The sequence below is a fragment of the Squalius cephalus genome (genome assembly GCF_949319135.1).
Source record: "Squalius cephalus genome assembly, chromosome: 5".
NCBI lineage: Eukaryota > Metazoa > Chordata > Actinopteri > Cypriniformes > Leuciscidae > Squalius > Squalius cephalus.
The window spans coordinates 41,813,164-41,830,919 of NC_137126.1; the positions used below are offsets into that span (position 1 = coordinate 41,813,164).

Below are 17,756 nucleotides of genomic sequence, written 5' to 3' on the forward strand. Positions count from 1 at the left end.
AAGTTATTTTAAATTGTCATTTTATTTCCCAATATTACTGTTTTACTGTGTTTTTGATCAAATAAATGCTTTTTTCAAAAACATCTTACCAACCCCAAACTTTTGAACTTCTTTTACTATATATAAAAGAAACAGCAGTCTTCAACATAAAGTCTTGCAGTGCGACAGCAGCCTAATGTTGTCCGTTTGGTCTCCAGTGGTAACAAGACAATTTAAAAAACCAGTCTGAACCTGTCAGGGCCACTGTATTTGAAGCCATGCTGGATGGATTATTAGCGTAGCTGTGTATTACAGATATTGCTCAGGCCATACTGTGTAGGTTTAAAATAACAAGCATCTTAATACTGAAGTTTGAAATAGCAGTGAAATAGTGAAATAATATTCTATTATATATTTTTTAAATTATATTGCACACCAGAGACAGACTCCAATATTCAGAATATTAAATAGAACCTGAACATAACAATAAAGTGTTGAGCAAATGTAATTGTGCAGTCAGCAGTACACCTACAGTCGGCACTGAGATTAATAAGGGTGAGTTGGCTGCACTGGGCCCATTAAAGCAAGGTCCCCTGTGCACTCGTTCATTCTGAATCCAGGAAATAAAGTTAACAAGCACTTAGACACCTTCACAACCTCTATATAGACACCTCAACACTTTAATAGTTTCTACAACACTATTAACAATCAGTTCAATAAAATCTCTTTGCCTGTCAGAGGCTAAGCAGGACTTGGAACTGTTAGTTCTCATCAAACTGCTATTTGTTGCTTCCCCTTTAGATCTATAAATATCCTTAATTAGCGTCTCCCATAGAGCCCTTCCACCCCTCCGGTAGCAGATTGAACTACCTAGCCATCACTTCATCCCTACATTCTCTTCTGGTAGCATCATGGTTACTGCTTAGTAAGTGCTAAAAACCTGCAAGGACGCTATATAAACAGCGTCTGCAATGTCCACTGGCCACATTTGTCTTTGCTTTCAATCTCTACAGCATCTCTTTTTGTGTAGTTGGTGCGTCTTTAATCGTACTGTGGCTGGACCTTCCAAAAAAAATCGTTCTTCCTTAGAATTTTCAATTTTGTCACTATGGCGGATGCTATCAAGTCACCATCTAGGCCTCAATATTGTAATGAGGTACCTTGGAATCCCCTGAGCTACAGATGGCCCAGTGTAATCTTTAACCAACATTACGGCTTGCCTCCGTTATTGGACCCCCGAGACCTCAGCTGGATCGAAGGCATCTTCAGGAGGCTGGGGACGTCGTCTTGGCCCGGGTACTTGCGCACACCCGTGTTCGCTCCCTTTACTCAGGCCTCAGGACAGCACATCTCTAAACTGCACAGGGAGATGAGTGGAGGGGTGTCGGAAGTGGTTGGTGAGATGAGCAAGTGGAAAATTAGCTTGGATGTCAATCACTTCGCTCCCTCTGAGGTTACGGTCAAAATAAAGGACGGATTTTTGGAAATTGCAGGTATGGGTGAAAAAGTGTACTATTCAATATATTATATATATATATACATATATATGATATATTGAATAGTATTGAATATTGAATAGTATATATGATATATTGAATATATATGTATATATGTTTATATGAATAGAATATATGTTTATTTATTTATTTATTTAAATTTCACCTTTCCAACAGAATTCAATGTCAGATAATACATTTTACATGTAATTAGTCTACAAAACAGAATAAGCCTGGAGATATTGTACATTTTATAATTTATGAATATTTTCTGAATATATTTTTTTTATATATTTTTATATTTAATATGATATACAAAATATATTATGCTCTTATTTGAGCTAATTAATCTCAATAATTTTGTTTTAATATATTTGATTCAAAGGAAAGCATGAAGAAAGACAAGATGAGCATGGCTTTATTGCTAGATATTTTGCAAGAAAATACAAGTAAGTGTTAACATGCACACTACACTATATCTGAACCACTGTTCAAAAAAAATTTTTTTAATCTGTCTTATGCTCACCAAGGCTGCATTTATTTGATTAAATATACATTAAAAACAGTAATATTGTGAAATATTATTACATTTCAAAATAGCTGTTTTCTATTTTAATATACTTTTAAGCGTATTTTATTCATGTGATGTTAAGCTGAATTTTCAGCATCATTACTCCAGTCTTCAGTGTCACATGATCCTTCAGAAATCATTCTAATATGCTGATTTCTGCTCAAGAAAAATTTCTTATTATTATCAATGCTGAAAACAGTTGTGCTGCTTAATATTTTTGACAACCGTGATACATTCATTTTCTGGATTCTTTGATGAATAAACATAAGCATTTATTTGAATTTTTTATAACATAAAATGTATTTACTGTCACATTTGATCAATTTAATATGAATTAATTGCTGAATAAAAGTATTAATTTATTTAAAAACAAAACATTAACTCAATGTCTATTTTATTCTGTTTTAGCATATAATATTTCACTGGGCAATTGTGTCAAATTGTCACAAAGCTGTCTATATCAAAGCAGATTTATAGATTTTTTTCTCACCACTGCCTAAGACTTCCAGGTGGGGTTGATGCTGAAAATCTCCAGTCGTTTCTGTCCGCCGATGGGATCCTTACAGTGGAAGCACCATTACCCAGCATTCCCATCCCTGCTGATGTCATTATCCCTATCCAGGTATTGATTGGTTCTGACAGCCGTTTAATCTTTAATTATGCAGTCCGAACTTATTCACTAACTGAAGCTCAAAATTAGGCACTCAGTGTTCTGGGTGGCATGCATTGCACTTATTTATATGTTATTAAATGTGTCATCTGTATATTTAAGTGGTGCTTTCTGTCATTCATAGTGAAGACTATTGAAAACTTTTCTAGGTAAATCCCAGGTTGAACACTAGCCATTCATTCTCCAGTACTTAATTGGTCCTGTATAATAGGTAGACATCGCAGGTAGAGTAACTGTCTCTCAGGTGCTGTATTTTAGCCAGTCTAATGTTAAAAAGCTGACAGCTATTTGCATTTGCTGGAAAAAGTAGGGAAAAAAGGGCATCTCAAAACTTATTATTTCAGTTGTTTTGTTGTATTATATTATTGCAGAGAATGTGGTCATCATGCTTTAAAAATTGCAGATATTGTTTACCCATTGCATGTCTTATTCAACTTACGCCAATTTGCAGCACCGTTAAGCCGTGCCGCCATAACAGGCTGCGAAACAAAATATTTTTTTTACATTACTGCAAAAAAGATTTCAGAAATAATTAGAGGTATACGATTCTACAATGCCCCATAAACATCAAATGCCAAAGTCGAAGTCAGTTTATAAATTAATCGCCCTGCAATTCCAATTACCAGGCTCATAATTGTTCTAATAACCAACAAAGAGATTAAATGCAAGCTCTTATTTTCCCGCAGGGGACATATTGGCCTTTCTTCACTACCCAGAAAATTAATATTTTTTGTGTACAGTGAACCTGGCACTTTAGGGTCTTGATTTGGCATTTAAGCACTTGACTTAATTTGAAAACTGTTTCACGTTTGCCACAGGTTGAGATGGAGGCACAAACCGTGGGAGGAAAACAACAAGAGCCTGAAGACGCCATTGAAGCCGAGGCTAAACCGGAATCATTTGAGGGAGAAACTCCTGAACCCTCTGTCTCAACTGAGCATCCTGAGGGCGAACGAGACCAGCAGACTGTATCTGATGTAGATCCATCTAGAGAACCACAACCCCAGTCCATCACAGAAGCTGCACCAGGTGCCTTTGAGTCTGAAAGAGAGCAGGTTGGAGAACCCAGCGATGGCACAGAGAAAGACAAAGAAGGTGCTATTCAAGAGGCGGTTGAGGGCATCGAGCGAGACACGGAGGAAGTCCATGAGTCTGCAGACAAGCCTCAGGCTCCAGAGACTCCAGACACCATCACCTCCGAGCAAGGAGAGCAGGCAGAGGTCACGCAGCCTCTGGAACTGGAGGGTGAAGAAGGATATACAGACCCTGCTGTGACAGAAGATGAGCAACCAACCTTTGGGCAAACCCAGGAGGTGTTCAACCCCCAGCTGGAGCTCCAAAAGAAAATGGATGTAGAGAAAATGTAGGCTACAGAAAAACAACATCCCCAGCTCTTTCCTTAAGCTACGTCTACATTAATCCAGATATATTTGAAAATGGCATTTTCTTTGTCCATACTACTGTTTTCAAGCGTTTTCCCAAAGTTTATTGTCCACATTGAACCATCAGAAATGCTAAAATGACCTTACTGCGCATGCATAATACATAAAAAGCTTACTGAGATGATACCAGACATAAAGTTCTCAGGCTATTCTGGCGCGATAATTGTATTAACAAAATATTTCACCACTTACTGGCGCATCCAAGTCGCACTCAATAGACATTACATGGTCTAAAACACGATTGCCCTCGTGTTTTGCCGCAGGACAGCAAGTACATTTTCTGTCATCTTTCCAGGAATGTAATATGAAGATTGTACAAAGTCACATTGTTCTTAAGCAACACAGTTCCACACAGCAGGCACATACCAGTATAAACATAGATATATGCACTGCCTGCCAAGTCTCTGCTTGGATTGAAATAGGCAAATGCTTAAGAGTCTATGATTGGATGATTACTGCAGTGATTATTATGTCACTAGCATGTTATATGTTTGGCAACTGTTCCCTAATTGATGGAGTGTGTAGCTTTTCATTTTTTAAACAACCATGTAGGAAGACACATCATGGCCATATTCAAGGATGACAATGTCAAGATTCATCAGGCTCAGATTGTGAAACAGTGGTTGGGAGTGGTTGAAGAATAATTTTCACACATGAATTGGCACCTCTGAGTCCAGACCTGAAATTCATTGAAAGTCTTTGGGATGTGCTGGAGGAGACTTTACAGAGTGCTGGACTCTTTGTATTGTCAATACAAGATTTGGACCAAAAAAGTATGCACCTCTTTGATAATATTTTGGTCAAGTTCTTCTATTGACAACACATTTGCTTATTTAAATCCTTTTTTTTTTTTTTTTGTCGGGCAGTGTATATTGGTACAACATGTGTCACATGACTTAACATGCGTTGTCATTTTCGAATACCTCCGGTGTTTTCCAATGCATCACTTTGGGAGAGCGTCTTTGATAAGCTTTGTTTTCGCAAGACACACTGTCTCAGTGTAAGCGGAAGGCCAAAGAAAAAAAATTGTTTTCAAATGTATCTGGATGAATATAGATATAGCCTTAGCCTCTTAATTCCCATAGATGTTTTTGAGTTTACTGTAACATGCATCCTCTTAGCACTAATAAAGACCTGAGCACGATTGTGTGAAGCTTCTTGTTGTGCTTTAAAATAACAAGAATGATTAATCAGGGAAAGCTGAGAAATGTTCAAATTTAGGTGACAGACAGAAATCTGTCGCATTGGCACCTAGTTGACTTTCTCTTGTGCTTGCAGAGAATTTTACATGAATCATTTATGCAGTGAATATGGTTGCACATTACATCCCTTGAGTTTTAGTAAATATCGTATAATTCTCATCTAACTCGGGTGGTTAAGATGCCAGCTCCTCTTGAGCATGGGAATATTCATGATTCATTAACCTCAAACTCTGAAAATTAGACAACGAGAGAGCTCGGATCAATTTAAAGAGAAAAATCCAATGGGCAACAGATCAGTTAATCAGCAGTGGAGGACCGTTTTCTTCAATATTTTCTCTCCACATCCTCGTGGAGGAGATTGAAAGTGAGCCAAAGCGTTCGGAATAATCTCCACACTAATCTGTCACCCAATTACCGCAACCGTGCAGAGACAACTCCCATGGAGTCGTTCCCATAAGCACACAGCCAATCTGCCATCCGAACACCCAGATGTGATCGAGGACAGAGGATTGTGAGACAGAGACAACCGAAGGAGAGAACGATGCTCGATTTATTACTCGAAAACATCCGAAGGTTATACAAGTGGGATAAGCAAACAGGTGTAAAGCTGAGAAATAATATCAGTTATATCTGTAATGCAGCCTAATTATTAACTTGATTGAGATTTGCAGAGAGGAGTAATAAAAGGCTTGCTTTCGTAAAATCATTTATTATAAAAACGCATAGCATACATCCCTACACAAAAAGAAAAAAGAACACCCACAAATAAGAAAGAAAGAAGACACAATAAACAGCACTTGAGAAAAAGCTCTAGCATTCAGGCCCAGTTCCCAGAGAAGACCTTCATATAAATAGTCCAATGTGACAAAAATTCAGATTATTCAAACAGGGCCTTCATTCGAACTCAGGGACAAAACAAGATTAGGTTTAAATGAGGGACAGAAAGTCCATAACATATTTTAAAAACATTCAATTTCAACATCAAAGCTTGATTTCACATCCAATGTGTCTGAATGGAATTTATAACTCAACTCAAGCACACATCGCATTCTCAGTGTCACCTTACTTGATGAGATCGGCATGGCGGAGCAACAGTTTAAAGAGAATCGTAATTTACCAAGCAAATAAGATAAAAGGATAGGTCAAATGAAAATTAAGAGATTATTTACTCACCCTCATGTCATTTCAAACCTGTATGACTTTCTACTGGGGAACACAAAAGAAGATATTTTAAAAAATGCTCTGAAGAAATTTTTTAAAATTTTTTTTTTTTTTTTAGTCTATACAATTTAAGTCAATGGGGTTTAAAACAGCATTGGGTCATATTGAAACTACTGTATTTTCTTCAAATATCTTCTTTTGTTTTCCACAGAATAAAGGTTTGGGACAACATGTTGGAGAATAAGAGATGAATTTTGGTTGAAAAATCCATTTAATTGTTGACATTTGAAGGGAACTCTATCGCCCCCTTTAGGACTGAGAGGAATGCAGGTTAAGTATATACAATGAGACGTGCCATTACAATGTTGACCGTGCATTCGCATCTACGTACATTTTTCCATGCCTATTTCCAGCCATACAGAAATTGGGCCTGGTCTCATCCCATTTCACACCTTCTCCTTCTCACTTGACCGGTAGCTCTATCACATCTGTTTATCTTCATTGATATAGTAACTGAAAGCTTCTGGTATTTGATCCAACCATGTACTATTTAATTTATAAACTATTCACTGGCAGATTAATGACTTTTGATTTAAGTAATTTTTTGAAACTGATGAATCTAGATTTTAACACTGGCTTGGAACAAATACCATAGGCACGCGAACACCAGTTCACTCCCTGACATCAAAGACTGGAGCTGAAGCCATGCTGGGTTCCTGCGGTCTGGCCTCAGGATCTTCCATGGGTTCTGCGGGCATTTCGTTGCTGTAGAGGTAGTATGGAGGGGTCTGTCGGGCTTCAATGATGAGAACACCTTCTGGAGACAGAGAGGCGAACACAGTGACTGGGTCCACATCAGATGGGATTCTGCGAAAGAAGAGAGAGTTCAGAACGATGTCCATTTTCCACCAGTAGAAATAAAGGTTCTAAAACTGGATTTTTGCCGACATAGAATGTCTGGATCCCCAAAAAATATTTCAGTGAACCATTTTTTCTTAGAGTGAAGAACACTTTACACCATTTTAATAATCTAAAGAACCTTTGTTTCCGCTAAATAACCTTTTGTGCAATGGAAAGGTTCCATGAATGTTTAAGTTTCTTCATAGATGCCAATAAAGAGCCCTTATTTTTCTTGGTGTACCCCCCGACACACAAAAGCAGCTTTTGAATTTTTTTTTAATTAGATTCGCCATTTTTAAAGGGAGAGTTCACCCAAAAATGAAATTTATCCCATGATTTACTCACCCTCAAGCCATCCTAGGTGTATATGACTCATCTTTCAGACGAACACAATCTGAGTTATATTAAAAAATGTTCTGGCTCTTCAAGCTTTATAATGGCATTGGTGATTTTCATTTTTGGGTGAACTATCCCTTTAAATGTGGTTGTACATTGATACATCTTTGATATCTAATATCTAAATGCACACCATATTTTGCAACTTAAAAAGTGCTTTTTGATTGTACCTTACAGCTGCACTGAAACAAAGCTTGAAACCAAATGCCACAATAAGAACTTGACAATGGTCAGTTTAATATTAACATCTACATGTACACAGAACTGTCTGAGCATAACCCAGATTAACTGAGGTCTAACTCAAGTCTTTAGGTTAATATTAACCCAGAATGGGAATCATCATGGAAATTGCAAACACTATGCCCTATACTCCGTATATTCTCATTATGGTTTCATTTTCAACAAACTTCATTTTCTCTGTGGCAGCTTGTGGCTAGAAGATAATTCTCAATGCATTTTGTGGTTTTCATTTTAATGTTCTGCCTGCCATCACTTGCAATGAGAAAGAGAGAGAGAGAGAGAGTGAGCGAGGGAGCCCTGCTCCAGGTGCTGGCTCAGAAATAGAATCTGTTCCCAATTATTACAAATCGCCTCCTGATGCAAAGTTTATCACCAGAAATTTCTATCTACACACTAGTCTAATCATCCAGCAGGCAGACTGACTGCAGCTGTTCTAATGAGAGGAGTTCTCACTGTCTGTTTGAATGTGATGCCTTTAAGGCTGGATTAGCATAAATTCATATCTGCTCTACAGAGAAAGGGTGGAACTTGTTTTAAACATGAATGGATGGTGATATCATGCAAAGCTACTTCCTGCTGGCCTTCTATGACAAAAGTCTTAGGGTGGGGGAACTTTTAGTGTGTTTGCTGTGTTTGGATAATGCTGGATAAAATAATTGTACTTGACAATATAAATGAATTCTCACAATCAGCAATATTGTAACCTGTAGTTCTATGTCTGTTTAGCTTCATTGTGTTTTTATTCTGTTCCCTGTTCTGCTTTGCCTGAGTTCTGTTCCCTGGTTAGTTTTCTTGGTTATTCATTAGCTCTACACCTGTTCTGTTTTACCTTGATTACCCTGTCTGTGTATTTAAGCCCTTCATTTCTTAATTTTAAATGTAATTCAATTTTTAATGTAAGGAAGTACAATTTAAACAAAATTATTCATATACCTAATACACTACTGTTCAAAAGTTAAGGGTCAGCAATACTTTTTTTTAATTCTTATGCTCACCAAGGCTGAATTTATAAAAACAGTATTATTGTGAAATATTATTACAATTGTAAATAACTGTTTTCTATTTTAATATAGAATGTATTTATTCCTCTGATGTCATCATTACTCCAGTCTTCAGTGCCACAATCATTCTGAAATCATTCTAATATTTGGTGCTCAGTGAAAATTTCTAGTTATTATCAATACTGAAAACACTTATGTTGTTAAATATTTTTGTGGAAACTGTGATACATATTTTTTTCAGGTAACTTTGATAAATAGAAAGTTCAAAAGAACAGCATGCATTTTAAATAGAAATCTTTTGTAATGTTATAAATGTCTTTACTGTCACTTTTGATCGATTTAATACATCCTTGCTGAATAAAAGTATTCATTTCTTTCAAAAAAATAAAAACAAATCTTACTGAACCCAAACCCTATCTGGAAATGCTTCCTCCACAAGGAATTTGGCTAGAAGAACTACGTAATGTTATTGACACCTATGATACTTTAAAATGCTACCTAGTTAGCTCACTAAGGTTTTCTGTTGCCAACTGTTTTATTTTTATGAATGTTGAGATCTTTCTGTGTGAGAGAACACAACAGAGAGAGATAAAGAGAGAGAGAGTGTCCCTGAGCTTTGTCAGTCATCATGGCCAAATAAGGCTGGAAGGTTTCACACTTGTTGCCAAGCATCTGCTGAGTTTATATTAACCTTAGCATGTAGCCGACTGCAGTAGCCTGACACTATTCAATTAGCACAGCAATGTTATAGCCGTCCTGCGCTGTGACTCAGTCATCGCAGCTCTGCTACTGAGGATCAAATGCCACAGATTGAGATTTCATTCAATAGCTGAAAGCTATTAATAAAAAAGCTCAATGTAATTTATGCGTGGCCTGTATCTTCTATAAGTGTGCGTTCTTAGCTTAGTTTAGCAGAATGCTAATGTTCAACTGTTGGAACACAACCAACATGGCCTGTCAACATCAAATTAGCTAAGCAGTTTACATTGGATGTAGAAGAAAGACTTAGCTAGTTAAAACACTGAGAGGAAGCTTTCACTATTAATCATACCCATCGTTCAAAAGTTTAGGGTCGGTAAGATTTCTTAATATTTTTGAAAGGAGCCTCTTATGCTCAAAGCTGCATTTATTTGATAAAAAAAAAATACAGTAAAAAAATGCAGTAATATTGTGAATATTATCATTTAAAATAAATAATGTTTAATGTAATTTAATCCTGTGATGGCAAAGCTGATTTTTCAGCATCTATTACTCTTCAGTGTCACACGATCCTTCAGAAATCATTATATGCTGATCTGATGCTTAAGAAACATTTCTTATTATTATCATAGCTTAATATTTATGTGGAAACTGTGATTCAAGGTTTTATTTTAGTTTATAAAAGTCTTTACTGTTTTTTTGTGTTCAATTTTTTCCCTTGCTGAATAAAAGTTCTTTCTTGGATTTTACTGACCCCAAACATTTGAACAATAGTGTAAAAAGTGCTTGATTTGTTCCATAATTAAACTCTCTTTCTTTCTTATAGTCTATTTCTGTGTGTCTCTGTCAGAGAAACAGCATGTTGACAGGAAAAAAATCAAATCACTATGTATCTTAATTACTGCAGACATCGGAGCCGCGTGATATGTTGTCTATTTTATCTCTAACTTTGATTCTTTTCCTCTGCCTCTACCATCCAATTTGACTCTCTGAAGAGCGAGAAGAAAGCAGAGAGGTTGGGGCGGGTGGAGGAGTAGGAATGCTTTGTGTTGCTTTAATAACTCAGAGTGACATTCCTCTGGAAGCTGCTTCATCATTCTAGAAGGTTCCAAATCAGAAGCCCCCGGAAACTTTTGATACAATCATCGTACTTACTGAATTTTCTTCGTGAAGTTTTTGGTAACAATTCCGCCCTCGTCTTGCTTTTCCTCATGTTTCCCTGGTGAAAAGACAAAGGCAGTTGTTAACGCAGAGATCGATACGACCACGATACGTGCTTTAAACACAACATCAACAGATTTCTTGAAGTGAATCCCCGCACTGGTTGCTCACAGAAGTGTAACCTTTGCCACACTGACATAAAATTAGACATCAGATTCGGAATTAGTATTATTAGTATCAGATTTTCTAGCCATGGCAAATAAGGTTTTTTCTTCTTTTTTTCTCCACATTTTACAGACATTGCAAAGGCAACACTATATATGATTTTGTAGTATTTCAAACCAAGAAAGCCTGTTTAAAAGCCTCTTGGCCTCATTCTCTGCAGCTGTTGGTCACTAAATGCCAGTCATGCCATATTGTGTCTCGGCGCGGCCAACATATCTACAATAACCGGCTCTTTAAAAAACACTTTGAGCACAAACACATTTGATTGATCAATATGCTCATAGCACTTTCAACATTTCTAATCAACAACTCAACCATTTAAAATATACTGGGACGCAAGAACATTTTGAGAGCAAAATCTATCCACATATATAGACATTTACCTACTGACATACTGTGCAATGGCCTTTCCCTATTTAACAAAGACATTCAAACATGGCTGTGGCATTTGTTTGACAATGCTTTACTTCAGGGCAACGTTGAACTTAAATGTTTTGCTGATTTTGGTGGTCCAAAACTGGTCATCAGAATCTGAGTTCAGTGAAAAGGCCTTTAGTAAAACAGTGCGTAGGCTAGTTCACTTTGATATCTCTGTGTGACACTTTTAGAATGAGGTTATGTGAAGTTAAGTCTCGCTGTCCCCACCCTCCTCCCACTGTGACTGAGTGACCCAGCTGGAATACCAGCACAGTGTTTATATTAATCCCTGCACACCAGGCCTTTGCTCTCTCCTGAACTCTGAACTTCTGTCCTGCCATCACAGTCAACAAAATGTATTTCTGGAGCAGGCAGCCAACTGGCCTTCGACTTTTCCGCATTATAGACACACAATTTCAGTTTTTACAAAAGAACTTTAGTGATTAAAGAGAAAAGTATGGGACTATTTCAGTGTGTTTAATGTAAGTGGTCATCAAGGGATCTCAGCAGGTGGCTAATTACAAGTGATTAGCTGATAATGTGCAAGTCATACTCAAAGTGCAGCGGAGAAACAGCAGCAGAGATTTATGGAACATGGGGTCCAAAAGGCCATATTTAAAATAGGATATTAAAGCAATTAAAATGGGACATAAAAATACAAAAAAATCAAGTCAATTTTGAGAAATAAACAAATTCATATTTGTAAATTCAAATTCACATTGTTATTTATTATTTTGTAAGAAATGGCCTTTTTAATGTAGGAATAATGACAAAAAAAAAAAAAAAAAAAACTACCAAGGTAATACATTAAAAAAAAAGTTGCATATGTTTCATAGTAATTGAAATGCATATGACGAACTGCTTAATGCTCCTCTATTTAGGATAAAATCGTCTGGTAAATGCACAAATGTAAATTATATTCCATTCAACGTTATTCCATGATTCATTATTATAGGCTATAAAGGTAATTAACTTTGTGTTCTCATAATAACTCATCCTTCTCAATGATTAGAAGTGTTTTCTCACCTGACACCTCTATAAAACCGTCTTTAGTTTTGACATTAAGCTCCTCAGGTTTGAAGCTGTGCACGTTCACGCACACTTTCCACGGCTCGTCTGGGTTGGTCGGGGGCGCGCTGGATCGGCGAGGGCTCTCGCTGTACATGGAGCTGAAGCCCTGCGGCGAGCCCATGCTCGCCCGCGGGAAGCCCGTGCGCAACGAGCCCGACCACGGCGCGTCGAGGCGGGCGCTCAGCCGAGGTCTCGCCCAGCCGGGCCATTCCATCGATAACTCGTCGGGAAAGGGTGACAGTCCAAAGTCATCTTCCATAAAGCGAGATGCGAGTGACTGTTCCCGGAACGGATCCCGTGGAATCCTTTGTCGGTTGCCCATAGTGTAGTAATCCCCTTCTGCCATTGTGAAACTTGGAAAAAGTGAGTTTAGACAACTTTTCCTGTTCAGAACGTCGCGTTGCTGTCAGATTTCCGAATATGATAAATTATTAAAAAGAGCGCAAAACAAATTCTGTTGTTTTTTTGTTTGTTTGTTTTTTCGAAAAAAAAGCGCAAAAACTCTCCAGGCGCGTGATTACGCACCTAAGTTTAAGCCAACCACTGTACTCATGTATGAGTTCTAGAAGTTTACTGACGATGTAAGTGCTCTTTCACCGGTTTATATGTGATTTGCCGGTCTATAAAGTCCAGAAAGTGCTCGGTAGCACACGACAGCTGACTGAAGACCCTCCCTATCCAAGTTTAGACCCCGGGCTGTGACTGGCTCCACCGGACAGCGACTGGTTCAATCTCACCCACCCCCAGATGACTCATTCACTTCATAATAGAACACTACTCACTCCTCAAGGCCGGAGAGGAGTCACACACTCATAAGAACAACACTAATAACGTTCTAAACACGAAATGTGACGAAATACAACATAGGCATGCGGTAGGCCTATCTCCTTTTCCTTCTTCAAACGAGTCCTCCTTGCATACGTCATGTAGGGGAAAGTAGGCTACGTAAGATGAGCGAGAAAAAACATGCACGCAGTTATATTTTAGGATGTCTTATATCAGTTGAAATGTATTAGCCATGCCTTAGGCCTACTTAAAATGTATTTGATTGTATTATAAGGAACAAAATATCAACATTTATTTGACTTTTCAGACAGCTTTTCTTTTAGCAAGTATAAATTATTATATAAAATATAATAAGTACATAATTTTAGATATTTTTAAATATAAAAGTTTTTAAAGTTTTTTAAATTTTACTGTATAATGTTAGACAAAAACATTTCACTTCATGGTTTCCATAGAAATAGGGCCATATGTCATGTAAAAGTGGTCCATGTTAAAAAAATAAATACTTTCACTTTCATGCACTTTGATTATGTGCTCTTCTCAGTCACAAAAAGATAAAATAATGGGCACTTCCTGTTTATTTTGGTCAAATAAAAATCAAGCACACCTATCTATGTGGCTTAGCTTACCCTCTGACTTGTAACACATAGAGTCCAAAGAGGAAGATGAGGAGACGATGAAAGTATAAGGTAATACTTTAATCAAAATAAACAAAAGCAAATATCCATAAAGCAACATAACAGTGAGCACTAAAACTCAGTCAACACCAGACAACTGAACAAAAGGAACTGAAGGGTATAAAAACACACATGATAATGCTCTGAATGCAAACAGGTGAACTAATTAATGAATAACCATGGATACTAATGATGGTGGGAAACAAAGGACAAAGAATACAGGAAATTAAAAATCATCAGCTCATTATCACATGGGTTAATGAGCTGATGAGTTGAATCAGGTGTGTTTGATTAGGGAGACAAAGAAAACGTTGGGGGTACTCCAGGAGCAGGGTTGGGAACCACTGACTTAGGAGACCATGGCGAAGCCACTGCAACGAGCGATGGAGGTGGAGCCAAGGAGCCCAAGGACTGCGCTGATGACATGCAGACTGAGGAAAGAGGAGGAGCACGAGGGAAGGAGGAGCCCGGTGAAGCCGTAGGGGTGGAGGGACTAAGCGTAGCTGACGACACACAAGTCTGTGGCGACTGACCAGGGTGGAGCCAGTGGGACGAGGGAACCCAGAGGAGGCAGAAGGACGATGGTTCTGGGTGAAGCTGAGGGAGGGAGGAGCCAAGGCGGAGCTGGTGAGTCGACTGGCAGAGGTGGAGTGAATAGCTCAGAAGCTGAAGGCAGGGCTATGGGAACCACTTGCCTAGACTGTGCTGGCGACCGGAGGACCCGAGGTAGATCCACACTTGAGTGGGGTAATAGGAGATGTCAGGGCTGAAGAGCTGGATTGTGAAGTGGTGGTGGGAGAGGGAGGCTGGGCGGGTGCTCTGCAGGTAACAGTAATTCAGAATTGGGCAGAAACAACAATGACGAATACATAGTGGACTCTGAACTAGGCAAGATCATTGATGACGAAGACACAGGAAATTCTGAGCTGGGTGGGATCAGCATCAACGGGAGATAAAAGGAGACTTCCTCTGCTAAACTTCCCAAACAACTACACTCCACATAGTCCAACTTCAGCTTACCGCCCATGCTGGGATGGTGGGCGGGGTCCTTCTCCATACCTTCATACTCCACCAGGCATTCCACAGCGATACACAGTGGTGCCGGCTCACACACCTGGTCAGACAGGCTCCAGGGCGATTGTTGGCACTGTCCTTTTTTCAGGTTCTGGCTCTCTCATCGTGGCAGGCTTGAGCTCTGTCTGTGGTGGGCTCTGGCCGAATGTCCTTGTGAGTGGGTGATGGCTGGCTGGGCTCTGGAATTGTTGACGTGGTGATGGATGTTGGGTGGAGCTAGACGGTCGCGCTGTTCTCCTCTTCAGCGTTTCCCAACTCAAAGAACCATCCGTCCACCCAGAGAGCAAAGTTGATGTACTTTGCTAGACTCCAACAGCGATCCCCACTGGGCATGAGGAAGCCCATACCAAAAACCTTGCATGAGTGTGAGGTCATAGCACGTCACCCGGTGGCAGATGTCAGTGAACTCCTCCACACAATCCTCTAAACATCGGCCACCTTGGAAAATAAAAAGAACTCCTCTACGTAGTCCCGGCCAGTTTCACAGCGCCACACTGATGGCAGCAATTTTCATCTTTCTTCTCATTTTTGGGTCTGGTGTCCTTTAACGTGTAGCGTCCAAAGAGGAAGATGAGGAGACGATGAACGTACAAATACTTTAATCAAAATAAACAAAAGCAGATATCCAGGCATAATAAAGCAATGTACTGTAACAGTGAGCACTAAAACTCAATAAACACCAGAAAACTGAACAAAAGGAACTGAAGGGTATAAATATACACGATAATGATCTGAATGCAAACAGGTGAACTAATAACCATGGATACTAATGATGGTGGGAAACTAAGGACAAAGGAAACAGTCCTTGTCCTTGAAAATGAAAACCAAACACCAGGGCTGAATCCGAAATCGCCCCCTAAACCCTTAATCACTATTCCCTACAGTACATTAGTCCACTGATACAGTTCACTTAAAGGAGTGAATGAAAACGAGTGAGCGAATTCAGACAACCGTTGAGCGTACATCGGCTGTACACTCGTTAATGTGGGAGAGAACGAGTGCACTCGATAACATCCACTATGGTTTCGGACAGCACTACAATTGACTGTCCCTTCAAATAATGCCATATTTGAGGGTATAGGGGGCAATTTCGGATTCAGCCAATGGAAGTGTGACAAGACCCATCTTACCCCACCCTCCATTTTTTTACAATGCAAATCACAAACGCAAGGATATAATTTGAATGTGAATAAAGAGAGTGCAATTTTAAAGAAACAAAATATTGGGTGAATTAATTAGATGAATAATTTATTTAGGACTCTTTGAATATCATTACAGATTCAGACCACAGAGAACTAGCCATTAATTTGAAGAGCAAGGGAGACATTGATACTCTTGTGCACATAGACAGCACTGTATATACATAGTAGAATAGGGTAATATGAGGAATGTCCTTAGCATAATCTTCAAGCCTGATGCCCTGCACTGAGGTTTTTTACTTTGCTCTAAAACCAATACACACTTGCTATATATCTTTACCGCACATTTTGTGCAAAAATAATTATTGGTATTACAGGATGTTGCAATTGTGTTTTGCAGTTACAGAAGCCTATGGCAACCTCTGTAGCATGTTTTGACTTTGATTCTGTAAAAAAATGGTTTAATTCATGGCAACATTTCAGCTTTTTTTTTTTTTTTTTAGAAAGAATGCAAATAATGTAAATTAGAAAGCCAGCCTTGTAAACAGTCAGTACCACTACTCCATCTCAATAAATAAAGCCCATGCCTAATATTGCCGCACTAAACGTTTGCATATTTACACAACAGATTTACATAATCATTTACTAAACTCATTTACGGTTTGAGACGAGCGAACAAGATGAATTCAACAAGATAAAACATTTGATACACTTCAAGTTTTTTCCCCTTCATCTACAACAAATTTTCTGTACAAGTGTCAGAATTCACAACAGTCAGACAGCTAATAATGTACAGTGCATAGAGATCACCATGCCTTCGTTTAACAAGCACTCCAATAGACTTTATGACACAGAAACAAAGAAACTGCCATTATCTGTTGTGATGAAGGTGATGATTTTTATACGCTGTTTCATCAAGCTGTATCACACAACAAATATATATCTTTGATCCTTTCAAAAAATCCTTGATCTAGTCACTCTGATGGATTTCTTGTAACAGCCGTCTACATTTCTCCCAGTCTGTAATAGTTTCTCTGTTGTTGCACTGATGTGCAACCAATAAATATGCTTTATAAAACATTTGTATTCATAAATATCATCATCATTTACAGTATGTAAAGTTTGTGATTTAATTAATGCAGGACTGAATGTTTAAACTGTGGGATTTTGTGGAAAACGAATAGAAAATATCAATCAGTCAAAAATGGATGATATACTGTAAACAAAAAAGTTTTCTATATGAATATCAAAGGTTTTATATTATAAATAATTCAAGTGATCAGAGTAATAAATATTTATACCGCACTATTTGCATACCTAACAGAAATAAATAACAGATACAAATAGAAATGACTAGGCATTAAAATAATAAATAATTAAAAATATTATACAATTTAATACGACTTGTGTTAAAAATTACATAATAATAATAATAATATGTATGCCAGT

General features: G+C 38.1%; 2 protein-coding genes across 3 annotated transcripts; one reads left to right on the forward strand and one right to left on the reverse strand.

Moving 5' to 3' along the window:
- Positions 1 to 979: 979 nt before the first annotated feature.
- LOC307158252 (uncharacterized protein) lies at positions 980 to 6,517 on the forward strand. The gene is made up of 4 exons (XM_079870674.1): positions 980 to 1,472; positions 1,861 to 1,924; positions 2,548 to 2,668; positions 3,535 to 6,517. The coding sequence occupies exons 1-4, from the start codon at positions 1,088 to 1,090 to the stop codon at positions 4,081 to 4,083; spliced, it is 1,119 nt and encodes a 372-aa protein (XP_079726800.1). The 5' UTR covers positions 980 to 1,087; the 3' UTR covers positions 4,084 to 6,517.
- Positions 6,050 to 13,550, reverse strand: hspb8 (heat shock protein b8). 2 transcript variants are annotated; one of them, XM_079870676.1, is made up of 4 exons: positions 12,587 to 13,348; positions 10,913 to 10,976; positions 7,172 to 7,388; positions 6,050 to 6,566 (listed from the first exon to the last, which is right to left on the reverse strand). In XM_079870676.1, the coding sequence occupies exons 1-3, from the start codon at positions 12,975 to 12,977 to the stop codon at positions 7,193 to 7,195; spliced, it is 651 nt and encodes a 216-aa protein (XP_079726802.1). In that variant the 5' UTR covers positions 12,978 to 13,348; the 3' UTR covers positions 6,050 to 6,566; positions 7,172 to 7,192. The 2 variants fall into 2 exon arrangements, with proteins under 2 accessions (XP_079726802.1, XP_079726801.1); XM_079870675.1 differs by having other exon boundaries at positions 6,050 to 7,388; positions 12,587 to 13,550.
- Positions 13,551 to 17,756: the final 4,206 nt, after the last annotated feature.

Coding starts and splice junctions, on each gene's coding strand:
- LOC307158252 (XM_079870674.1), top strand. CDS start 1,088: ATGGCGGATGCTATCAAGTCACCATCTAGGCCTCAATATTGTAATGAG. Junction 1,473..1,860: donor CGGATTTTTGGAAATTGCAG/GTATGGGTGAAA, acceptor TTTGATTCAAAG/GAAAGCATGAAGAAAGACAA. Junction 1,925..2,547: donor TATTTTGCAAGAAAATACAA/GTAAGTGTTAAC, acceptor CCACTGCCTAAG/ACTTCCAGGTGGGGTTGATG.
- hspb8 (XM_079870675.1), bottom strand. CDS start 12,977: ATGGCAGAAGGGGATTACTACACTATGGGCAACCGACAAAGGATTCCA. Junction 10,977..12,586: donor CGGTTTTATAGAGGTGTCAG/GTGAGAAAACAC, acceptor TCTTTTCACCAG/GGAAACATGAGGAAAAGCAA. Junction 7,389..10,912: donor AACTTCACGAAGAAAATTCA/GTAAGTACGATG, acceptor CTTCTTTCGCAG/AATCCCATCTGATGTGGACC.